This window comes from Hypanus sabinus, chromosome 9, assembly GCF_030144855.1.
Source record: "Hypanus sabinus isolate sHypSab1 chromosome 9, sHypSab1.hap1, whole genome shotgun sequence".
NCBI classification, from domain to species: Eukaryota; Metazoa; Chordata; class Chondrichthyes; order Myliobatiformes; family Dasyatidae; genus Hypanus; species Hypanus sabinus.
In genome coordinates, this window is record NC_082714.1 from 31,635,912 (window position 1) to 31,662,858 (window position 26,947).

Consider the following 26,947-nt stretch of genomic DNA (forward strand, 5'->3'; position numbering starts at 1 on the left):
TTTAGTAAGAACAATTTTGACAGATAATTGCTATTTCAATGCAAACAGAAACTATGTGACCATGACAATACTGAAAAATACTTTATATTTTATTTCTAAGCATTAAACATTCTGTTTGAGCAAACACTAATACCAACTGCTGTCATTCAATGACACTGGCATTGCTAAAATCTTGATGATCAACATCCTGTGTGTGGGATGGTGCCAGCAATGATCAGAAATTCAACCCAAAAAACTGAACCAGCCAAATAAATGCATGTAATTGACTTTATCAAAGCCTTTCCAAAATATAAGGTGCATGTTAGAAGGACAATGCTCTTCACTTCATGCAGCTCTAACAACTCAAGAGTTCAAATCATCCAGAGAACCCCTATCTACTTGATCACCACCACATTCAGTAGGCCCAAATATTTGTTTGGATCCATTGCAACTGGAGCTTTGATTTCTTCATCAGGTGAGCAGTCAGTGCAGACTGATAATAACATCTCCTCCTTGCTGACAATCAACAGAGAATCAACTCAAGGATGTGTGTGCAGCCTATTGCTCTACATTCACGACCGTGTGGCTATCAAATGCCATTTTTAATTTGCCAATAACACCACTGGCGTCAAAGAGGTATATGGGAGTGAGAAAGATTGGTTGATTGACTGGTTTCACAACAGCCTTGTATTCAACATCAGCAAGACTAAGGAATTGATCGTAGATTTCAGAAAGGGGAGGTCAGGAGAACACTCATCAGTCCTCATCAAGGGGTCAGTAATGGAAAGGGTGAGCAGCCTCAAGTTCCTAGGGTCCGGACCCAACATAATGATGCAATTACAAAAAAAGGCAGGCCAGCTAAAAAATGAAGTCTTCAGTGTCCTGCCTAATGACTACTGTCCCGTTGCACTCACATCCATCATCATGAAGTGCTTCGAGAGACTCAACATGAGGCACATCAAGACCCTGCTGCCCTCCTCACTGGACCCCTGCAGTTTGCGGACTGTCCCACTGCTCAACAGACGACGCCATTGCCATCACCCTCTACCTGGCCCTAACCCACCTGGACAAAAAAAGACATGTACGTTTTGAATGCTGTTCATAGTCTTCAGTTCAACATTCAACACAATCATCCATCAGAAACTAATTGGAAAGCTGAGCCTACTGGGCCTGAACACCTCCTTCTGCAACTGGATACAAGTCTTCCTGACTGGGAGACCTCAGTCAGTCCCGATCGGAGGCACCATCACACTGAGCACGGGGGTCCCCCAGGGCTATGTGCTCAGTCCACTGCTGTTCACTCTGCTGAACCATGACCCATCTGTAGAAATGTGTGAGTGTCTTTGGTGACATACCAATTCTCCTCAAACTCCTCATGAAATATACTGTAGCTTCAATACACTGTAAATGCATCAATACTCTGGACCCATGATAGATCCTCAGAGATGCTGACACCCAGGAACTTGAAACTGCTCACCCTTTCCACTTCTGATCCCTCAATGAGGACCTTTAACTTCCTCTTCCTGAAGTCCACAAACAACTCTTTGGACTTATTGACGTTGAGCGCAAGGTTGTAGTTTCAGCACCACTCAACCAATGATCTTATCTCACTCCTTGTGTGAAATTCAAACTTATAGATGGTGCTTGAGCTGTGCCCTAGTCAGACAGTTATGGGTGGACAGAGAGTAGGGCAGTGGACTAAGCAAACATCCTTGAGGTGCACCAGTGCTGATAGTCAACGAGGAGATGTCATTTCTGATCTGCACAGACTACGGTCTACCTGTAATAAAGTCAAGAATCTAGTTGTAGAGTCAGTTTGTTTACTGAGGGTACGATTATGTTGAACGCAGAGCCGTAGTCAATAAATGACAACCTGATGTTGGTACTACTATTGTCCATGTGATCGAAGGCTGAGTGAACAGCGAATGAAATTGTATAAATTGTTTTTAAATAGCGCCAGTTGCACGTGTTTGATTTTGTCACTGTTAGTTAGCAAAAAGACAATTTAGAACCGTTTTGCTTACAGGAGTTTTCAGCATTCAGGCTTACTGATACCAGAAATGGCCGGGAGTGATACTGAAATGATTTCACTACTTAGGTTACCGCAGCACATTGATAGGATGCAAAACTGGGCTGAGAAATGGCAGATGGAGTTCAACCCAGATAAATGTGAAGTGGTTCATTGTGGTAGGTCAAATATGTTGGTAGAATATAGTATTAATGGTAAGACTCTTGGCAGCGTGGAGGATCAGAGGGATCTTGGGATCAGAGTCCACAGGATGCTCAAAGCAGCTGCGCAGGTTGACTCTGTGGTTAAGAAGGCGTTTGGTGTATTGGCCTTCATCAATTGTGGAATTGGATTTAGCAGCAGAGAGGTAATGTTGCAGCTACAGTGGCATGCAAAAGTTTGGGCACCCCTGTTCAAAATTTCTGTTACAGTGAATAGTGTTATGAACCCCAGTTTCAACACCTGGCACAGTACATGATGTACTGGAAATCTGTGTGTTATGTACCCCAGTATCAATTCTTGGAACAGCACATGATGTACTGGAAATCTGTGACTTTGTTTCTTGTAGTGTCACGTGATGAGCTATCCCAACAGCATAAAAGCAGCTGTGCCGATTGCTCTGGAGACACACTTTGGGAGAGACCCACTTTGGTGGAGAGTCATTGTGTTTGGACAGCAGAGACATTAGTGAGAGTGAAGAGTGCAAAAAGAACCAGCCAGAGAAGTGCAGGTAGCACAGCAAGCCATTCCTGTTTCTCAATATTTAATTGTACAGCAAAAATACCTAGCTTAAACTAAATTCCATGTGTCAGATATCAATCAGGTTACGTATTAAACCAATCTATGTGATTGAGCCAGGTTTTAATTTTACATCCAGGCAAAGGTTCAAGTTTAATTTTCTTAGCATTCAATGGAAACAACACAGTGCATAAAAAATAACTTACCTAAACAAAGCTTTTTCTTCACAAACGGAGGTGTTAATTGAGAAAATATTCTACGTTTATACAATCCACAAACATTTGAAGTATTACCTCAATATTCTACGTTTATACAATCCACAAACATTTGAAGTATTACCTCAATACAGAAATCCCCAAATATTTTGGCAGTCATCAGCACTCGACTGAACTGAAAAGGGAGTGGATAGTCGATAACGCTGTGCATTTCAGAAGCGACTGACATTTCGTAATCCAAACGTGGATTTTTGGCACCCACCTTGGTGACCCATGCAAAGTCTCGGGTGTGTGGTGACCAGTCCTGGGAAAGGGACTTCTCATGTCAGTTACGTGGTGAAATTCTCACTTTTTGTGGACACTTCGTAGACTCTTTGAAACAGACCACATCGTGAACTCACTTCCACTGTAAAGGTACGGTGGCCGCTTTGTGAGATCAGCGTTCGAGAGGTACTGTGTGTCTGCCAAATAACCTTCGGAAAGGTACAGTGGCCATTTTGGCATATGTCTGGAAGACTCGCTTCTTCACTGTATTTTGAATGTCTGTCTTCGCTACACTTCGAAACTAAAAGTCTCTCCTCTCAATTACCCCGTGAATCCTTGAAACTTTCTGAACTGACATTCTGAAACTGTGCTCCAGTAAGGCTCTGTTAAGAATTGCTTCTGGAAGCTATTGACGCATAGCACTGTTAACTTTGTTTTAAGTTAGTTGCTTGTTTAATTTTCTACGTTTCTGTTTGAGTGTACAATGCCATGTGTATGTTACTCAAAATGGGTTTTTTTGGTTTGTTAAGAGTAGGAATGCTTCTTTGTCGGATAAGTGTTTCTCTCGCCGTTGTTTCGCTTTAGAATGGCTGATATGGTAATTGTATTCATTTGTTAATCAATGGGGAATGTTATTGTGTCTTGTGATGCTGGGAACTTGGGGGAGGGGTTTTCACAGGCTTTTTGGGAGAGCAAGGGAGGAAGACATCGAGGAAGGAGGACATGCGCTGCACTGCTCGGAAGACCACCGGGCGTGGACCTAGGTGCGAAGACGTGGAGGTCGGAGGCAAGTGACAATGGGTCGATTGGTTCATTGATTGAGCTCCAACGAGTGCACTAAACAGACTGAACTTTGATAAGTTGGTGCCTTTTTGTTTGTTTACCTTGCATATATATTGTATTGCCTAATACTCTTTTAATTTTAGTAGACTCTTTAAAGTGTATTTCATAACGGTATTTGTTGTGGGTTTGATACTGTGGGCGGGCGCGAGGCATAAACTCGATTCTCACAGCACCTGCGTGTACGGGAGGTGGGTTGGTGAGTTGCTGGAACTCCGTTTCCCCTAGACATATACCAGCCTTTTGGGTGTGTTACATGAGTGTTAATAAATTCTGTTGTTTTTCAAAAATTCCCTGACTCCGTTGCACATCTATTTTTGCTAGTTCCATGTAACAATAGTTGAGTAGAAGATGAACTGATCTCCAAAAGTCATAAAGTTAAAGAAGAAACACTCTTTTCAACATTTTAAGATTAGTGTATTATTTTTGTACAATTTTAGAGTGAGAAAAAGGAGCACCATGCAAAAGTTTGGGCACCCCAAGAGATTTGAGCTCTCAGATAACTTTTACCAAGGTCTCAGACCTCAGTTAGCTTGTTAGGGCTGTGGCTTATTCACAGTCTTCATTAGGAAAGGCCAGGTGATGCAAATTTCAAAGCTTTATAAATACTCTGACTCCTCAAACCTTGTCCCAACAATCAGCAGCCATGGGCTCCTCTAAGCAGCTACCTGACACTCTGAAAATTAAAATAAATGATGCCCACAAAGCAAGAGAAGGCTATAAGAAGATAGCAAAGCATTTTCGGGTAGCTGTTTCCTGAGTTCATAATGTATTTAAGGAATGGCAGTTGACAGGAATGGTGGAGGTCAAGTTGAGGTCTGGAAGACCAAGAAAACTTTCCGAGAGAACTGCTCATAGGATTGCTAAAAGACCTTCAGGAAGATTTAGCAGACTCTGAAGTGGTGGTGCACTGTTCTGCACAAATATGACCTTCATGGAAGAGTCATCAGAAGAAAGCCGTTCCTGCATCCTCACCACAAAATTCAGCGTCAGATGTTTGCAAAGGAACATCTAAACAAGCCTGATGCATTTTGGAAACAAGTCCTGCAGACTGATGAAGTTAAAATAGAACTTTTTGGCTGCAATGAGCAAAGGTATGTTTGGAGAAAACTGTGTGCAGAATTACATGAAAAGAACACCTCTCCAACTGTTAAGCATAGGGGTGGATCGATCATGCTTTGGGCTTGCATTGCAGCCAGTGGCACTGGGAACATTTCACTGTTAGAGGGAAGAATGAATTCAATTAAATACCAGCAAATTCTGGAAGCAAACATCACACCATCTGTAAAAAAAAGCTGAAGATGAAGAGGATGGCTTCTACAACAAGATAATGATCCTAAACACACCTCAAAATCCACAATGGACTACCTCAAGAGGCGCAAGCTGAAGGTTTTGCCGTGGCCCTCACAGTCCCCCGACCTAAACATTATCAAAAATCTGTGGCTAGACCTCAAAAGAATAGTACATGCAACACGGCCCAAGAATCTCACAGAACTAGAAGCCTTTTGCAAGGAAGAATGGTCAAAAATCCCCCAAACAAGAATTGAAAGACTCTTAACTAGCTATGGAAAGAGTCTACAAGCTGTGATACTTGCCAAATGGGGTGTTAGTAAGTACTGACCATGCTTTGGGCCCTTTTCCTTTTTTGTTATTTTGAAACTGTGAAAGATGGAAATGAAAAATAATCTTGCTTAAAATATTAAAGAAATGTGTCACCTTTAACTTTATGCCTTTTGGAAATCAGGTCATCTTTTACTCACTCAGCTATTCACAATAACAAGAAATTTTGACCAAGGGGTGCCCAAACTTTTGCATGCTACTGTATATAGGACCTGGTAAGACCCCACTTGGAGTACTGTGCAAAGTTCTGGTTGCCTCACTACAGGAAGGATGTAGAAGCCATGGAAAGGGTGCAGAGGAGATTTACAAGGATGTTGCCTGGATTGGGGAGCATGCCTTATGAGAATAGGTTGGGTGAACTCGGCCTTTTCTCCTTTGAGCGATGGAGGATGAAAGGTGACCTGATCGAGGTGTATAAGATGATGAGAGGCATTGACCATGTGGGTAGTCAGAGGCTTTTTCCCAGGGCTGAAATAGTTGCCACAAGAGGACACAGTTTTCAGATGCTGGGGAGTAGGTACAGAGATGTCAGGGGTAAGTTTTTTTACTCGGAGAATGGTGAGTGCGTGGAATGGGCTGCCGGCAACAGTGGTGTTGGCAGATACAATAGGGCCTTTTAAGAGACTTTTGGATAGGTATATGGAGCTTAGAAAAAGAGGGCTATAGGTAAGCCTAATAATTTCTAAGGTAGGGACATGTTCGGCACAACTTTGTGGGCCAAAGGGCCTGTTCTGTACTGTGCTGTAGGTTTTCTGTGTTTCTATGTGTAAAAACTACAAAGAATTTGAAGGGATCAACAATCATCTTGAATGTTACAATGAAAACGAAGATTTGGAGAATGCAATAATCAAAATCATTGTACGAACACAGTCTGTCATCTGTATTAGGTGTCTGCGTCGATTTTGTTCATTTATAGTCAAAAGGATGCCACACAGATGTATTCCTCTGTTAATGAGTATTAGGAACTAAAATACAATTTTTATAGTACTGCAATAGTATTGGGAGTGTTCTAATTTGTACTGTTTTTCATTTAAATACATAATTTACTACTGAGCTGATCTTATTTTTAAATACCTTTTTCACTATCCCGCTGAAACTTCAGCTAATCGGGACAGCCGCTTAATTGGATCAAAATGTACCTGTCCCGATGTGTCCCAATTAACAGGAATCCACTGTATTTGATGATTTCCATTGGAGATACGAGCAAAAAGTCGCCACTTAATGGCGCCATCTTACAGGGTTGTAGACTTAGCCACTTCCACCATGGGTACAAGCCTCCCCTGCCATTGAGGACATCTTCAATAGGATATCCTGAAGGCGGTGGCATCCATCATTAATTATCCTTATTACTACCATCAGGGAGGTGGTACAGGAGTCTGAAGTTGCACTCTAAACATGTTAGGAACAGCTTCTTCCCCTCAGCCGTTAGATTTCTGAACAGTCTGTCAACCCATGAACACCACCCACTATTCCTCTTCTGCACGATTTTATTTTTCATTTTGACTTAAAAATTATTTTTTACATTTTGCACTATACTGTTGCCACGAAACAACAGATGTCATGATGTACATCTGTAAGAATAATGAAATAGCAAAATAAGGGCTGCGATAAATAATTGTGTACATTGTAAGCATTAAGCCAACTTCTAATTGGGTGCTCTCCTTTGTTTAAAGGAGTTCTGTTGTTTAAAGCCTTCCAGCATCTTAAAGTGGCACAAATCATGGCACTAACTTCTGAGTGAAATAATAATCCTAGTTAGGATGTAAAATGTGCTACCAGAATGAATAATTGATGCTAATGACATAAATACATTTTAGGAAAGCTAGATAAACACACAAGGAAGAGAAAAATCATATGGATATCATGATGGGGGTCAGAAAATTAATAAGAGAACTGTAAATAGTTCTGTAGGCTGTAAATGGGATGAAGAACTGTTTTCAGAGCTTCGAATACTGTAGATTACGCAAAACATCAAAATATCTTCTGTCGAGTCATAATGCTTGGCTTAGATTACACCAACAGAGTAAAAGATATGGCAACATGGGATCAATGAGAAATCTTCCACTTCAACTAACTGCCAATATCCGACCCAGTTCAGGAAACACACTCACCAAGTTGAGCTGCTGCTCCCATCAGAGCATACTTCCCTGGGTCAGCCCAAGTCTGCAGATTGGAATAAAAAAATGTTAGCTTCTAAGTAATCACAGGGAGAGCATGCTAACTCCAAACATACAGCATGAAAGATCAGGATCAAACTGTGATGCTCATGCAATGATGCAGCAGCAATACCTACTGCAGCATAGCACAGATTAACAACAAAATCAAATAGTTTTCATAATTCCTTCGTCAAATTTCAATGAAAGCTTCAGTTTTCTCTAGCATTGAAAGGCTAGCTATATTCCTACAAATAATGGATTTTTTTTTTTTTTACACAATATGTCTTCATTAAATTGCTCACTACTACTATAAATGTTATATACATTTACCTAATCTTTCTTGAAGATCTACAGTCAAAATTATGACAACTAAAATAGATTTCTTTCTGAAGAAGCAAAACATTTTCCCAAAACTCAATTTTTCCCAGATCTCAAAACTGACTAGGAAACATTCTGCTTTGGTAGAATCTCTGAAGAAGGGAACCATCGTACAAAATTTGCCAAGTTATTCTAAAGCAAAACACTGAAATATATTTAATAAAGTATTAATCAATTGGTATGAGAGTTCGGGAGTGAAATGGAAGGCACTTATATGGTTATGAAATTTGTACTTCAGAAAATAACCAAAAATTCACAGAATGTTCATAGAATTCAAGATTATGAACCAAGATCAAACTTACTGAGTCAGGTGAAAAGTAGGAAAGAAATATTCCAAACAATCTTCCCCATGCAGCACCAATCAATAAAGATGGAATGAATATTCCACTAGATACAGCCAGGCCATATGTCCAACATGCCAAGAAAAAATAACTTAATGTGAACAAGCCCAGAGTCATAGGATTGAATGAACCTGCAAAAACACATCATACAGATCAAGTAAATACTGGACTTGAATATACAGTAACTTTTACAGTACTGTAGTAATTTTATATATTGCAGTATAACAATTTTTTATAAGTGAGTGATGATAAACCTGATTCAGATATGGGTATTGTGGACTGAGAGTGTGAAGGGGGCAAGGAGAGAGGAATCACAGTTGGAAACGGGGAAGGGAGAGGGGAGGGAGCAGGAAGCACAAGAGACATTCTGTAATGATCAATAAACTAAATGACCTTGCCTGGTGTCTCAGGGCAGGGTGTGACTGCACCTGTGCCACCCTCCACTGTTGGCACTCCACTTCTAGCACATGCTTCACACCCCTCCTGCTGCTCTCCACTTTCGCCATTCCCAACATCCTTTGCTCCAGCCAGATTTTCAAGCTCACTCTCCACTCCACATTGAAAATACAAACTGCAAAACCTTCAGGCAACCTAGCTAAATGTATGTGCCTAAGACATTTGCACAATACTATAACAGGTTTCATTTTATAACATTCAACTAATCAAATTAATTCTTTTAAGTTCTCTCAAAGAATCCAGAAGATAGAGCAGTGAATGCAGTGTATACGGATTTCAGCAAGGCGTTTGATAAGGTTCCCCACAGTAGGGTCATTCAAAAAATTAGGAGGCATGGATCCAGGGAAATCTGGCTGTGTGGATATAGAATTGGCTTGCCCATAGAAAGCAGAGTGTGGTTGTAGATGGAGCATATTCCTGGAGGTCAATGACAAGTGGTGTTCTCTAGCGATCTGCACTGGGATCCTGCCCTTTATGTTTTTATAAATTACTGTTGAGGAAGGGAAAGGGTAAGCCTGCAGATGACAAGAAGGTTGGTGGAGTTGTGGATAGTACAGAGAGTGCAGAAGATAGTCGTAGGCAATAACAGGACATTGACAGGTTGCAGTGATGGGTTGAGAAGTGGCAGATGGAGAAATGCAAAGTGATTCACTTTAGAAGATCAAACGTGAAGGCAGAATACAGGTTAGTAGCAGGATTGTAGCAGTATAGAGAACAGAGGGATCTTGGGGTCTATGTCCATAGATCCCTTAAACTTGTCATGCAATTTGATCCCGTGGTTAAAGAAGGCATATGGAGTGCTGGCTGGCCTACATTAAACTGGTTTCAAGAGTTGCTAGGTAATGTTGTAGCTCTATAAAACTCAGGTGGAAATAAATAGTATATATTAAAAAAACTTTAAACCACCATTTAAAGGGAATTCAATAAAATGGTAATAGTTCAATAGATTTTAAAGCAATAACACATAATGAATACTGACCTGGAGAATCATGAAACAAACTACGAACACTCTTTTCAGGAGTGTTAAAGAATGTTGTGGCTATTGCATTGTATTCTCCGTCTGGACAAAACAGCTGAAATTACATAAATAATGTCATTATGATAAATGTGTTACAATTAAAGAGCATTAATCTCTTTGGATGAAAATGATGAAACTACACAGCTGGTTTGACATTCACATTCCAGTTTGACCTGACAAATTCCTAAAGCAATCATGCACAACATCCAAAATTTGATTTCTTTTTTTCCCTCTATTTTTTCCTCTATTTCGAGTCATCTGAGTAATGTAGCATTAGCAAAGTGAAAACTTACTACTAAAATTCCAAGTTAATCAGCTAAGACTAATAAGCAATGATATAAGAGCAGAGTAAAATAAACTTAATTTTCTCTGATTCATTTCTCTTACAAGTACCCCCCACAATCTTCTTGAGACAACGAATCCCACTGGGTACATTCAAGGCAGGCAGTTGATGTCTAATTTTACTATTGGAGCAACATATTATGTAGTATTCCAGGGACAGGAGGTACATTATTCAACTATGAAGGAACATAATATTTAATCCACACTTCAACAATGCAGACTGGACAGCAAACAGATGCAGCGAAGTTGAATTAACCCCTTGCTAATGCAAGGTATTCCGCAGACTCTTCAAATAAAAATCAGCTAACTCAGTAGACATCTAGAATACAACCTTAACACAATATAAACCACTGAACCATTAGGTCAGACATTCTGCTGCCTTTAGATATCAAGGAAGGAAAAAAAAGCATTCTGCTAAATCTAACTGTTGACGATTTTAGTTCAATAATGGCCACAATTTAATTTTACAATGAGCAGACTGCTTGTAGAAAAACAAATGAATGTGCAATATACATTGCTGAATCATGCACAGTTCCTGTTATTTACCTGCAATAGTTAAATAGCTGAGATCATGTTTAACATTGTATTTACCCCTATAGTTCTGATTAAATAATTACATATGGATGATTTCTTTTTGATTTTAATCATTTTTCCCCTTTCTACACATTGAGTATCTGGATATAGCACCATTAACGCAGATCACCCTTCAGTACCTTACCCATATGGCTAATTTTCATATGCAAGCTACAAATAAAACTCCCAGTTGGTTAGTTGATTATGGAAGATATCAACCCTATCCCTTTTCTCCTCAGTGTTCTTAATTCTTCCAGCTTGGATCACTGAGAAAGTCCTGTATGATTATCTGCACCCAAACAGCAATTATTTCAACTAACATAAACATGCAAATTAATTTGCAATGTTTCCATACCCTCTCTTTCCTCCCAAAAGAGCTGTTAAAGAAATTAAAAACTGATTTCTGAAAACCAATGCCATAAAATTTCTGAAGAAATAACAAAAACTTACTTGAAGAGGATATTTAATAGGATCTTCTCCAAGAGGCTGGCAGTCACTGGAATTCATAGCATAAATCATAACGAAAGACACTGTAGCTGTCACTGCTCCAACTAGCATTGCCTCAATTACTTGTAAGCAAGGACGATGAATATACCTTTTTGGACACAATAAAAGCAAGTTAATGTTCTCTTCCATAAACCTGTACTGTTCATTAATTTGGTAACTTAATCAAAACTTAATTTGCAAATGTCTATCAGAGTTACTACTGTGCTCACTTATGCAAAAGGGGAAATGGGAGAGAACTGCTGGAGATGGTAGAAAACAAGGGCTGGATTAGCATGATTTAGCCTTCATGTTCCATGCATTTAAAAAGTGAAATGATAATATTTCCAATACCCAGTACTTGTAGATTATAAAGAAAGAACTAAAGCAGTTGATAATCAGCTGCATTCCTTTACCAGCAAGTACAAGATCCCATGTGGTAATGAATACATTGTTTCATTCCATACACAATGGACATGGAAACCTAATCAGACAGTGCACAGCTGCAGCTCATCGTGTCCTTAATTAACTCTGAAGATTTTTGCAGCAGACAGAATTTTATTTAATGTTTTTTTCTAAGGTCGTGTTAGTTATTTTAGTAACTGGGGGAAGATACAGCACATTGTGCATTTAACATTTTTCTTTAAACTTGGTATGGCAAAGAAAGGAATGCACATAATTTTTGAAAAAATAACAGAGAAAATAAATAATAATAAGAAAGTCCAAATAAAACGTTGTGCTTTATCTCCATACAAGACAAAATGTGTTAAGTTTATATCAGAGAAGTGGATGCGGTAGTAACAGCACAAATTTAAACTCAAATCCTAATCAAAAGTGACACTGAAGTCCATAATTGATGGCTAGGAAATAGAACTTATAGATGTCAAAGAGAAACTAATTTGTCCCGGAGGGCAAAAGGAATACAGAAATCACCCCAAAACTGTGGTAATACCATTTGATAATCCAAAAGAATTCTTTTCACCTTCAGATGAAAACTGAAATTCTTTCCCTACAAGGCTGCAAGTGAATCAATTAAAAGTTTCAGATCAAAAGAATTTTGTTGTGCAGGAGTATCAAAAGGGTGTGGATCAAATACATAACAGTCCAGTTGTCTCAAGCTAACAAGCTGACAAAGCAAGCTGAACTTGCTTACTGCTCGTCTGTTGTTGACAAGTTAACTTCTTAAAAACGTATTTCACGAATGTGCTTTTCAGCAAATATTCTGCACTCGTTTCACAGAACTTTACTCTGAATATACAAAACCTAATCTCTCCAATTCAAAATTGAGGATCACAAAATTACAAATCAAGTTGGTTCCAAGTTAACTTTGTCATCAAATAAAACAAATCTAGATAATAATTGTAATTCTTTTTATGAAGAATTATTTTTATAAAGTGTTTTTAAACAAATCCCTAGACACCACTGCTTGCATTTCTCTTACGTGTTCACCTTAGTTACATTAAACAAAAATTATTTTTAAGAATTAAAAAATTATTTTTGGTACTTTAGAGCACAAAATGCTGAAGAAACATAGGCAGCATCAATGGAGGTGAATAAATAGTTAACATTTCAACCTGAGACCCTTCACCTGTACTGGAAAGGAAGAGGGCAGAAGGCAGAATAAATGGAAGGGGAGAAGAGTTTTGAAGAACTTACCTGATTCTAAACATGGTAAGACAGTAATTTAGTCTATTGAATAGCGCACCCAGTATGCCACCTGAAATAGGGAGAATGTAATAATAGGTTTTATAAATTATCAGAAAAGTTTGTTCAATTCTGCCTGCCACAGCAATTATAAACAAAAACTAGTTGATTATTTTTGATTTCCTTATGAATTGGAAGTTACAAGAATCAAATTATCTAACAAGAACAATTTCCCCCTGAATTCTACTGTGCAAAATACACCTTCTGCAGCTGTTGTTTAATTAATAAAAATGAACATGCAGAGTATCCATGGTTAAAAACAGTGAATTTGTAGAATGGAAATGGCAATGCAGTAGTTACTGCAAGACATGAAGGTTAAGAAATGTATAGAGCTAGGCGAAAATCTCAGAGAGAACTCCATAGCCTGTAAGATGGAATTACGAAGTGCACATTTGAAGAATGGTCCCAGACAAATCAATGTGGAACATCATTATAGAAAGCAATAAAACCTGTTACACAGACACAACCATCTACACAGTTGGAACCAAGAAGTAAGTACTTCAATAGCATTCATGGAAGCCATTGTTGCAAATTAAATAGCTGTATCAAGTGAGCGTTTCAGTTACCCCAGGAAGAATTTCTGATATTGATATTGAAATAAATTTTGCATTCATTTAAACATGGAAATATTAATTCAGTTTCCAGCTCCACATATACTGCAGTACGTACTCAGTGGTTTCAGCATTATTTGTTTCAGATTTTTTGCCACTTGTATTAGTCTATGTGGCAAACTTATTTGGGAATTCAAAACTGAATACTAAAGTAACCATAATTTCTAAATAATAGCATAATACAAGCACCAGACTCTATGAAACAGCAAAATTATAACATTATGGAAGAATATCAAATGGTCTTCATGCAACTCTGAAGACCCTGTCATTAAAATACCCTTAAGGGTGACTAGTTAACAAAAGGTCCCGATGATGTGCCTCAGGGATCTGTTCTGGGACCCCTACTCTTCGTGATATTTATAAATGACCTAGATAAGGAAATGGAAGGATGGGTTAGTAAGTTTGCTGATGACACAAAGGTTGGAGGTATGGATAGTGTGGAGGGCTGTCAGAAGTTACAGTGGGACATTGATGGGATGCAAAACTGAGCTGAGAAGTGGCAGATGGAGTTCAACCCAGATATATGTGAAGTGGTTCATTTTGGTAGGTCAAATATGATGGCAGAATATAGCATTAATGATAAGACTCTTGGCAGCGTGGAAGATCAGAGGGATCTTGGGGTCCGAGTCCATAAGATGCTCAAAGCAGCTGCGCAGGTTGACTCTGTGGTTAAGAAGGCGTATGATGTACTGGCCTTCATCAATCGTGGAATTGAATTTAGGAGCTGAGAGGTAATATTGCAGCTATATAGGACCCTGGTCAGACCCCACTTGGAGTACTGTGCTCAGTTCTGGTCGCCTCACTACAGGAAGGATGTAGAAGCCATGGAAAGGGTGCAGAGGAGATTTACAAGGATGTTGCCTGGATTGGGGAGCATGCCTTATGAGAATAGGTTGAGTGAACTTGGCCTTTTCTCCTTGGAGCGAAGAAGGATGAGAGGTGACCTGATAGAGGTGTGCAAGATGATGAGAGGCATCGATCATGTGGGTTGTCAGAGGCTTTTTCCAAAGAACTGAAATGGTTGCCACAAGAGGACACAGGTTTAAGGTGCTGGGGAGTAGGTGCAGAGGAGATGTCAGGGGTAAGTTTGTTACTCAGAGTGGTGAGTGCGTGGAATGGGCTGCTGGCAACGGTGGTGAAGGCGGATACATTAGTCTTTTAAGAGGCTTTTAGACAGGTACATGGAGCTTAGTAAAATAGAAGGCTCTAGGTAAGCCTAGTATTTCCTAAGGTAGGGACATGTTCAACACAACTTCGTGGGCCAAAGGGCCTGTATTGTGCTGTAGATTTTCTATGTTTATGTTTCTATGATGTTAACAACCGAAGAATGAAAGAGCTACGATATCAATTACAATGGCAACAGTGTAGAGGAAGCAAGCAAAGCACAAGCTGCCAAATACTCAAATATCATCTGTTTTATGAACAAATATTCATAGTTAAGCTGACTTTATGGATAACTTCTCAATTTAATATTGGTGGTGTGGAAAGCAAAGTTGACCATCAAAACTTAGCCTTATTTTATTTTTATTTTGCGTCAGATTTTATTACAATTTCCTGTAAGAGAAATAGTTTGCACTCCACCAGCCAGATATTGATAGTGAGGGAAAAGCTATATCCAGCCTTTACAAGTACTCCACTGACATCTAATTGAAAAAGTGCATCCACAAATACAAAATAACTATAAAAGTTACAAAAGTAAAAATCTAAAGGAAAGCTGTTCAGAGCATGTAATACATTTAAAAAAGATAACTAAAAGTAATTGTATTACAAAAGTCTAATAGAAGTAATTCAGGTAACATCAAATCAGAAATCGAAAACCCAAAAATAAATTTATTCTTGAAACAAGTTCCTCCCTGAAGTCGTACAGGATAAAGTTTATACGTGGATATTTAATTAGTTTTTAAACACTTAACATTATTATTAATCCTTGATGACTGAGCATGGGCTATGACGCCATAACCAAAAGACATAATTTGGTAAGCAGCCTATACTCTATCTAGATTTTAAAAATACATACCAATTGCACCCACACATATAAACACAGGGATTTCATACCAGTTATATTGTACGGCCTGTTAAGAAAGCAAAATAAATTGAAATTAAGCAATTAATACTACCATAGCTTGCTAGTTTAGTAAATGAAATAATCAAGTTATTTTACTATATTCAGTAATAACATATTCAATAAAACAAAAAATTTGTTTTAACTGAGTAAACAAATGATTAAAGGTTGATAATAGATAAATTAAATGAACTAAGGAATATTGACATGATAAATTAACAACAAATCATAGCAAAGCAGAATTGATAAAATAGAGACTTGCAACAGAAATGGAGCCTAAATGTGCACAAAGCCTATCTTTACCCTGTTTTGTATTAAATTACTTATTCTACTAAGAATCATTAAAATTCTAGTCTGAATTTCATAAATTTAAATTGTCATTGGACATATTTGTTCATCACTATGCATCACAGTTTACAGCAAGTATTCTTCAAAGTTTAATTCTTAACCACACTGATAAGAAAACAAAATTTATAAAGTCAGAGAACTACTTTGTAAATTTGTATTTTATTAACAGTATTAGCCAAAATAATAAAGTATTAAAGCTAACTGCAGTTGGGTACCAGATGATCATTATAAATATGTTTTAAAATCTACTCTAAGATCTGTCATTAATATCAATTAGTCTCAATATATTCCCAAAGAGGATTATGTCTTCCCATTACTTCTTCCATTAGAAGCAATAGCTTCTTTGTAATAAAACCTACCAAAATTATTTAAACTCTTAAGTGCTTCAGGTAAACAAATTATGTATCTTAAACAGTCAATTACCATTTTTCCAGAACATTAATTAATCCCACTTCAAAAGACATGAATTATTAAGCTACCCACAATTTTTATACTCCACAGTTAGCATACTCTATGGAAGCGATTTGGATGTGTTAGTAATTTTGGAAGGTCATTTCTAACTTGCAGAACAAAAGTAATATTTGGTGTGTCAAAACATTGCTTGTAATAACGTATAACGAACATGAATTATTCCATCATGAATATTAAAAACATACTGAGGATTTCAAGATCCTATTGATCTTTGAATGAAAAGTTTCTTTCCAATTTCTCTCCTAAATTGGTAATAATTCATTATCTACTATAATTCCCAAAAAAGAAAATACCCTCCCAATACTCTTTCCATTAGAAGCAATAGTTTCTTTATAACAAAACCTACCAAAATTATTTAAAATCTTAAATGCTTCGTATCTTATACCACAATCAGAAAGATCCTCCATAATCCTAGGACACCTGTACTGTACGTACTCCAGACACCTCAGATGATGCAAAAAAAAAGAAACTTTACTCCAGAAGGTCGTCTAACTAACATTCAATACAAATGCAATCCAGCTGCTGAGTAAATTGAGGTGCTCTGTTTCTTGGACAAATTAGGTTCAAACAATTGCTGCATGTGAACTCCCAAAATATCTTCACTGTCCTTTCACTTCTAGTTTCCTACTAGTTCAAAAATGAAATACTATTTATCAGTACAGGTACTAATATAGAAAGCACCCCATGCTACCCACAAGGAGGGAAACCGCAGCAAAAATTAGAATAACCCTTGCATACAAAAACAAAAGTTGCAACGTAAATAAATCAAATCATAGAAGTGATTAAAATATAGCCCTAAAAATTGTTACATTTTTATTTTAATATTATATTGTTGCAAAACTATTGTAATTCTCCTGCCAAGACTTGCAGAAATAACACATGCTATGCTTGTGTATTTTTACATGAATATATATTCATAATGAAATAACCAAATGTTGCAGTTATAATACATTGTTTGACTTTTTCTTACCTCACTTTGAAATGGTCCAAAGTTTATCAAACCTGGGCTTGAGAGATCACCTGGTTTGTGATGGTAGATACTCAGGACAAAGTTCAGAGTAAATGTTGAAATCATTGAAGCAAAGAACTGGAATAAAGATGGTAGATTCTAAGGATCAAATTCGCCTTACAGAAATAAATTACAGGCCTGTAGGAGACTGTTCAAAATGCTGGAAGCAAACACACTACAAACTGAAAATCACCAGTCTTTCCCTTGAGACACACTGTATAAATCTGGAGCAATAGAATTGTTTCAAAACTGCCACGCAATCTGGATTTGAGGCATTTGCATTTTAAGATTCAATTTGCAGTTCAGTTCCTGTTACTCTTGAACTTGGAAGTAAATCGCCAGCATCCAATCGCCTGGATCTGATAACGTAATCTGGGAGAACTTGTAGATAATGACAAGGAAGGCAAAAACTCGGAGGAAGAACAGTGACTACACAAGCAGAGGGGAAGCTGTAGACAGCAATGTCATTGCTCTTCTGACTTGGGTAGAAGCAGGACCTAGAGAACAGCTTCACGTTGGTATATCATGAGAAATCAGTATTGGAAAAGGTTGAAGAGGCAAACATACCAAGAGTTTTAAAAGATGAACAAGTGTTCCAGCCACTAAGAACATTGTTTCTGGCCAGGATGACTTCTATCAGTGCTGAGAGTAAAGAAAATTCATTACTGAGCAGTGTGGTGCAGTTTGAGGAAGAATGAAATGATTTAGGTAGAACTATGAATGTTCAGAGAATGGGTTCTTGCACAGTATCTCAGGAAGTGGTGAAGACGATCATATATCCCACAATTGCTATGGTAACCTTTAGGTATTTTATTTTGGACCCTTTGTCTACTTACAATACGCCAGGTCAGCATTTGGTTCCAGAAAGAAGCCCCCTCTTCCAAGCTGAAAAGAACACCACCTACAAAATTAATTATACATTATGAGGAGGCTGAATTGTAAAGCAATCATTCAATTTGACAATGGTAAGTAAAAGAATATATTTTTTTTAAAAAACAATAAATAACAAGACTTTAATCTATATTACAATGTATTCTTAACCACAAATCATGGGGAAAAACATTAATTTCTTGAATCATAACTCAAACAGAAAAATGATGACAGGCTAAAATTTGGTTGTTCTTTTCAGCTAGGAAATACTCAGTTTAGAATGGGGATCCATCAACTTCTCACATTTTCTATATTTGCAAAGCGCAAAGAATCGAGATTAGTACAAAAATTCTGAGCTAAGTAAGCTCAATTTGCAACTTTTTCCAATTCTGTGCAGTGTTAATGACAAGATCTTTAACAGTGTTGAGAAACAGAGGGATTTTGGGCTCCCAGAAGTGGCTACACAGTTTGATACAGGGAATAAGAAGGCATATTGCATAGATTCCTTTACTAATTAAAGCAGTGAGTTCAAGGGCTAAGAAGTTATGCTGCAGTTTTATAAAACTCTAGTTAATCTGGAGTATTGCATACAGAAGTTGCAGAGAATGATGTGTTAGAAGCTGAGGCTTGTGGGTGGCAGATAAGGTCTAAGGGTACTCTATTCCTCTTATGTACAGGACCAGGGGGAATGGGGTGAGGGAAGGCATGCAGGAAATGGAAGAGATAAAGGTGATGGCAGCATCTGTAGTGGTGGGAGGAAAACCCTATTTTCTGGGAAAATAGGGCACATGATGTCATGTCATGCAATAAAAAGTCTCATCTTGAGAATAAACACAGAAGAGGTAGAGGAACTGAGAGAAGGGAGTAGCAATTTTACAAGTGACAGGGTAGGAGGCATAGCCAATATAACTGTGGGAGTACGTGAGTTTGTAAAAGATGCCCATAGAAAATTTGCCTCTGGAGATGGATGCAGAGACTTCAAGAAAGGTGAGAGAGGTGTCAAAGATGGATGAAGTAAATTTAAGAGCAGGGCAGGAGTTGAAGGCAAAGTTAACAAAATGATGTGAGGTTAGCAGGGCTTCCACAAATGTTCTTTTGAGGTACATCAAGGATTCTGCTAACTATTAAGCACATTCTATTTTGATCTTTCATGCCCCTCAGGCAGAATTTAGGATTTTCTCTTGAAGCTTCAAAAGCAAAGCCTAATCTACATGAAAATACTGTGTTTTTGGAACTATAGGTATGTTTTGTAAACTAACCCATAAATTCCATGTGGGCTTTAGATACTCAATGAAAGTGCATTACTGCTTACCTACTGGGGCACCAAAAGCAGCAGAAACTCCTGCTGCAGCTCCAGCAGATACAAAATCTCTTTTTTCAGTATCTCTACGAAAATACTCAAATATCTGAAACAGAGAAGCAAAAGGCACTTAACTTTCTCTATTTTCTACATGATTTCAGTTTGACCACCGGACAATAACAATACAAAAATCAATCTTGCCCCCAGTTGCTGGAGTATCCTTTCATTTAAATTTAAAGTTCTTTGAATGTCTTTATGTCAATGACAGTTGAGGAATATTTCAAAATATCAATAAACTTCTTCAAAAGAATTCATAATTTTTCAAAAAACATGCACTTAAAGTTCAAAATAAATTTATTATCACAGTACATTCTGTATATGTCACCATATACATTCCTAAGATACGGCTATTTGCAGGCATACACAAGAAGCACAATAGAGTAAATCCAAGAAACACAATAGAATCAATGAAAGACTACACCCAACAGGACTGACAAACTACCAATTTCAAAAGATAACAAACTGAGCATATACAGAAAGAAATAATGATAATAATAGTAATAAATAAGAAATAAATGTCAACAAAATGAGGTGAAGAGCGAGAAAGTGAGTGCATAGGTTGTGGGGACAGATCAGGGATGAGGCGAGTGCAGTTGAATAAAGTTGTTGCAAATGATTCAAGAGCCTGATGGTTGAGGAGTAGTAACTGTTCCTGAGCCTGGTGGTGCGTGACCCGAGACTCCTGTACTTTCTTCCTGATGGCAGCAGCGAGAAGAGAGCATGACCTGGGTGGTAGGGAACCTTGATGATGGATGCTGCTTTTCTGCGATAGCTCTCCACGTAGAATGCTCAATGATGGGAAGGGCTTTACCCGTGATGGACTGTGCTGTAATTTTGTAAGCTTTTCCATTCAAGGGCATTAATGTATTCATGCTAGACTTGATGCAATCAGTCAATATAGGCTCCACCACACACCTTTAGAAGTCTGTCAGTCAAAGTTTTAGATGTTATGCTGAATCTTCACAAACTTCTAATGAAGTAGAGGCGCTGCTGTACTTTCTTCATAACTGTTTTAACATGCTGGGTCCAGGAGAGACCCTCTGAGTTGGTAACACCGAAGAACTTAAAGTTGCAGACCTTCTCCACGGCTCTGATCCCCTGATGAGGACTGGCTCATGAACCTCCAGTTACCTACTCCTAAAATCAATAAACAGCTCCTTCAACTTGCTGATATTGAGTAAGAGGTTGTTGTTGATGATAGAGGTGTCATCAGCAAAGAAAACAATGAACTCATATAATGCAAGTAGAACAGAGTGCTAAGCACACAGCCTTGTGGTGCACCTGTGCTGATGAACATGTGAAGCAGATGTTGTTGCCAATCCAAACTGACTGGAGTCCACAAGTGGCATAATCAAGGATCCAATTGCACAAGGAGGTATTAAGGACAAGGTCTTGAAGCTTACTGATTAGTTTTTGGAGATGATATGGAAAGCCAAGCTGGAATCAATAAAGAGCATCCTAATGTTTTCATCTTTCTGTCCAGATGTTCCAAGGTTCAGTAACAAGCCAATGAAATGGCATCTGCTGTGAACCTGTTCGGGGAAGAGCCTCAATGATTTTGTGAAGACACAATCATTGACAATTGTTTTAATAAATTCCATGACAAACATGGTGTGTTCATGTAAATCCTCTTATGTGTCTTTAAACGATGCCCAGTCCACCAAGTCGAAGCAATCATGTAGCTGTTTCTCTGCCTCCCATGACAAACTCTTTGTTGTCTTTATCTCAAAAGCCTTGTTCTTTAGCCTCCGTCTGTCTGCAGGTAGGAGGACGGATCATATTTCCTGAAATGCAATCTGGGCATGAAACGGTAAACATTCTTTATTGCAGTATATCAATGGTCTAGTGTGTTGAGACCTCTGGGACTACAGGTTATGTGTTATAACCACCACATCCGAGCACCACAGGGAGTTGAAACACACACCCCCATCTTTTGCCTTCTCCTAATCAGCACAGAGATAAACCAAGGTTGTAGATTTTATTGATATTAATGATATTTTAACCCTGTAGTCCTTAGAGTTTCTGCATGATATTCATTCAAAGAAGGAGCAAAATCAGGATGGAATGAAATTGCATACTCGTTCACAAAATATTAATTAATACTTATACATTAAAATTTCGACTAAATTTTATACACAATCTCCACCTATAATATTTATCCTGCAATTAGTCAGTTTATATCCATCAGCAGCATTTTACCTCATTGTTATACATTTCAAAATTGGTTCGTTTTTGTCTTCAAATGCCCTTATTGAACTATTAAACAGCTTCTTAAACACTGAAATCAACTACCCTCAGTCTGTCAGAAATATTTCTTTCATTCTATCCATTTCCCTCAAACTCAAGTCTTTTTTGCAACTTAAAACTTGTTTAAAAACAATGGATCTCATGCTTTCCCAGCACAGAAGACAAATTAACTCTTCTCAGGCTTCCAGCCGGGTATGGATATCAAATATAACTGAAGTTTGGATTAAAAACTCTGTCATCTTGTTCAGGAATGATCCCTGAAGAAAATGGCAGAGTTTGCCATCAAAACGTCAGTTGTAATCAATACCTGTACCCAGTTGGAAGTCTGAGAAAAGTTTATTTGTTAACTCTTGTTGTCTTGTTGTCACTGTATTGATTACAAGTTAATTAAATTTCCCTTCCACAGTTGCGGCCCAACCTATTAAGGGTTCTTAACATTTTATAGTTTTACTTTTAACTGATGCTTAATACTATTTATTTCTACATTTCTTGACAAATTTAACACTTGTGCATTGGCTGACCTGTGAAAGTAAATAGCAAAACTGACCTTGAAGTCTTTCTTTAACGTTGAGGATCTCCCCTGTGAAATACCAGCTGCAATAACAGCACCCGAATGAATCATTGGACCTTCCTACAATTAAAAAAGGCAACATGTAAATTGTGTTTTCAACAGAGCACATCAAAGCAGCAGGGCCCGGGTCTAACAGCGAGGAACAACCCAATGTTTGGCCGATTTAAGTGGATTGGCCAGATTGAAAAGATCAGAGTGTCAAGGCCAGATGAGAGAAATGGGCCAGTGTTCAGTTCACTGCTTGGCGAGTTTTACTCGTCCCTGCGCTGAACTGAAGCTGTGGCCTGCAACTAACTGGCTCCTGGACCAGCTGCACTGTTGAAAGACTTGGGGGCTGTGCACTCACTTTCCTGAACTTTAGTTCTCCATGTTGTTTGCTTACTTTTTATTGCTTGCATGATTTTTTTTGCACACTGGGTGTTAACTGTCTTCTTTAATGGGTACCACTGGGTTTCTTTGTTTCGTGGCTGCCCGTAAGGAGACGAGTCTCAAGGTTGTATATAGTGTACATACATTGATAATGAATGTACTGTGAACTTTGAACTTTTTTGTGGTCTTTTCCACTTTTCAACTTAAACCCTTTTCACTGAATAGTTGATTAAATAAGAGCTGTAATCAAGCGGTAAGCCAGATTGGGACCCAGCTTGGGCCAATGTGATCTGAATGAATACACCACGTTCGGATCTTGTCTGGTGAATACACTTTTGAAACATCAAGATTTGGGTTAGATCAGATTGTACTACCCCAACTTACAGCTTTCTTCATGCCATGTGTCTGTGTTAGCTGACAAATGTATTAAATAGACACTGCCAGGAAATTGATTATGGATTTTATCCAAGATGGGAAAGTAATTTTAAGGTGTCTCCTTCAAGTTAGAGATGGCAAAGCAATGGATCTGAAACACAGGCAATGCACATAAAAGTCTCGTGTACTTTTCAAGATGATCTGTACTATCAACAAAGGAGAGAATGCGGAATGCAGCCTGGGACAGAACATGCTTTTTTTTGGGTATCTAGTTTGTCTAATATCTAATACAGGGAGCTCCCTTATCTAATACAGGGAGCTCAGCTGGTGGCAGCCACCTATGGAGATGAACAAGACTTGCATTACTTTTCAAAAGATGTCAAGTCTTAAGATGTCAAGAACATCAGGTGCAATATTCTGCAAGCACCTCTGGGTCAAGTTAGATATGGAAATATTATCAGAACTCACTCTTGAAGTAAGCAAAGAATGGACATGATTAAGTGAGGTTTGAATTTTATACCTAATCCACAGATCTGGAGAAATTGCAGTAAAAATATAACTCATTTACAGCATTTTAGTTAGGGAAGTAACTTGCATCTGACCCACCAAACCCCACAAGTGTCTATGACCTCAAATGTTCTCAAACTACTATTTACCAAAAGGACTGTTTGCCATTACTGCATCCTCACCAAGAGAATGGGAATGAGCATTTAATGCTGACTTTGCCAGTATGCATATCCCAGGGAAGTATTAAAAGATTCAAGTGGAGGGGAAGTGAAAATTTTATTTCCCTGTTCTTGATAGTTTCATTCTGTCAGAAAGCACTAGATTAGGTTGATACTTGAGCAATCTTGCTTCAGGAATTAAACAAAGCTAAGAAATATTGAAAGGGTGGGTCCAGGAGTACTTGCAGCCAGAAAATAATTTTGCTGTCAAGTTAAATTTTGAACTTAAATTTTCTCTAATTAAAGGCTTGCAAATATCTTCAAACATTTAACATTTGAAAAGTCATAAAACTGAATGTTTACTTTGTACCTAAAAACAAGTCAAAAAACATATGCTTCAGTTATTAATTGCAAACTATACCAACATTTTAACACCTTAGTTTTCATCCAAAGGTTTAGAGTACAATTGTAACATTTATAATTAAGCTACAGATGTAGTAAAATTACACTACCAAAGTATTCAATACTTACAGTACTCATAATCAAACTCTATAAAAATTTAAAAATATAAGAGAACGAAACACATACACAGTCTAATCAAACTTTCCTCAAACTTCCAGTCTCACACAGCCCAAGCAGAGAAAAGGAGTGCAGAATTCCAATTCTAATGTGGCAGGGTTAAATGAGAATGCTAGTAGTAAAGTTGGTTAATTGTCAACCAAGCCTCGTTTGATACCTAAAAATGACCATTCCTCATGCTTTCCAACTGTAAAAATAGTTGTCTTCATTATCAAAAAGTTTCTCCTTTTTTTTTAAATCAGCCCTTACCTAAGCCTCCATATGTTAGTCTCCCAACTACATTAAATGGTTAGATAAAAATCACATTTCTCACCATGTGCAGCTAATTCAAAGTAATCAGTGTCAATACAGGGAACTGCAGTGTTAATATGGTTACAAATCTATAACCAACTACATTATTGCATATTCTAAGATCCAAACCACCTTTACACATAGACAATGACTAATTTTACATCCATTTGTGGGCCTAGTCCATTATAAATAGAAAGGAAATTACCCAATTTAACTTCAAAATTAATTCTCATGACTTATATTCTATCTAAACAACAAAGAAGCCCATAGACTTCAGACCGTCAGGTGATTAGCAAGTAAGTGTTCCTTTAAAAAAAAGCAGATGTCATTTTTCTAAAGGGTTACCCATACTGTATGTAATTTTAACAAGATGATACATAGTTCTTGGTTGATCAATTTTACCCAACTAATATACATTTATGCCAAAGCTATATCACATAAAATTTAAAATTAATGAACAATAAATTACCAATTTGTCCAGAGTCATTTAAAAGGATAGTCAGTCAATTATTAATACCTGAATACGATGGGGTTTTGACTCCACATATCTGATCATTCCATCAGCTGCAGCTATACTCATGCCTAAAGCAATGTAGATTTTGCAAAAACAAATCATTGGACACAAGAGTTTGCAAATGTTGAATCTAGAGCAACAAAGTAAGTGCTTGAGAAACTCAACAGCTCTGGCAGCATCTGTGGAGGGAGGGCAATTGAAATTTTGCATTGAGACCCTTCTTCAATCCACATAAAGAGTCTCATTGCAAAATGTCAGCTATCCATTTCCCTCCACTAATGCTATCTAACCTGTTGATTTCAACCAGCATCTTATTTGTAACTGCACCTTTGCCTATAAGAAAAACCTTGAAAGGTAGCAGCTTTCATTGGTGTGAGCCGTGTGCTTGCAACTTTTGTGATGGTCGCCACCTACTTATCGGCTGCAGTTGGCCTGGAGTGAGCTAAGGGTGTACATTCTATAAACACACAGCCTGCTCCCAATTTCACCAAATGCAAAATAATGTACAAATTAGGCTATTTATAACTACCTAGTTTCATTTCAGATCTTACAATAAAAATGGGATTAATAAAGGATTAGTGTAAGTGGCAGGACTCAAAGGGTTAAAGGACCAGGCCCTATACCATACTATCTATATGATTTGAAAAGGCAATGAATAGACCGACTGCAACCCCAACATCTGATGTATTTGTGAATGCACAGAAAAAAATGGATGGTAGGAATAACTTTCCAGATCAATCACAATGCTCTTGCTCAGTTCCGCAAGTTCTTTACTCTCATTCTTAAACATTTTTTAATCTATTGCATAACTGACACAAAAAGCAGTTCCTTAATCCAGTTTATAAAACCAGTAAAAATAAGAATTTACCAGAAATACTGAAGAATCTACACACATTACGACAGAAAATTGCTGGGGCTTCAACTAAGTATTCTGTATCTTCACTAGCAACAGGGAAGGTCCTGGAAGACTAGACAGTAGCCAATGCTGTTCCTTTGTTCAAAAAGGGAAATATGGATAATAGAGAAAACTATAGAACTGTAAACCTGACATCAGTGGTAGGAAATATATTGGGGAGGATTTTGAAAAATATGGTCTGATTAGGGACGGTTAGCATAGCTTTGTACAGGGCAGGTCAGACCCTACAAACTTGTCTGAGTTTTCTTGAGAAGGTGATGAAGCTAATTGATGAGGGTAAGGCAGCAGCTGTGATCTACATGGATTTTACTAAAGCATTTGACAAGGTCCCTCACAGTAAGCTACTCTAGAAGGTTAAAATGCATGGGAAAATGGTGATGTGGTAGTGTGGAAGGTATTATTCTGCCTGTGGGTCCTTGAGCATAGGTATTCTGCAAGGATTGGTGCAGGGACCTCTGTTGCTTTTGATGTATATAAGTTACTTGGATGAAAAATGCAGATGATTGGGTTCATAAATTTGCAGATGAAGGAACACTGGACAATGTAGAGTGCTGTGAAGGTATAGCAGAATATA

The 26,947-nt window shown here is 37.9% G+C and overlaps 1 protein-coding gene across 2 annotated transcripts in view; it reads right to left on the bottom strand.

Annotated features, from left to right (window-relative positions):
• The window catches only part of clcn7 (chloride channel 7), a 73,913-nt gene that overhangs the window by 28,783 nt on the left and 18,183 nt on the right, over window positions 1-26,947 (bottom strand). For both annotated transcript variants that reach the window (XR_009513917.1, XM_059979418.1), the window contains exons 9-18: window positions 22,641-22,724; window positions 19,799-19,892; window positions 18,453-18,517; window positions 17,578-17,694; window positions 15,744-15,798; window positions 13,068-13,128; window positions 11,379-11,523; window positions 9,975-10,068; window positions 8,501-8,670; window positions 7,776-7,827 (exon numbers count right to left, since the gene is read on the bottom strand). Coding sequence is in view for 1 of the 2 variants with exons in the window: in XM_059979418.1 (XP_059835401.1) it covers window positions 7,776-7,827; window positions 8,501-8,670; window positions 9,975-10,068; window positions 11,379-11,523; window positions 13,068-13,128; window positions 15,744-15,798; window positions 17,578-17,694; window positions 18,453-18,517; window positions 19,799-19,892; window positions 22,641-22,724 (937 nt within the window). In the remaining variant the exon portion in view is untranslated. The remainder of the gene's footprint in view (window positions 1-7,775; window positions 7,828-8,500; window positions 8,671-9,974; window positions 10,069-11,378; window positions 11,524-13,067; window positions 13,129-15,743; window positions 15,799-17,577; window positions 17,695-18,452; window positions 18,518-19,798; window positions 19,893-22,640; window positions 22,725-26,947) is intronic.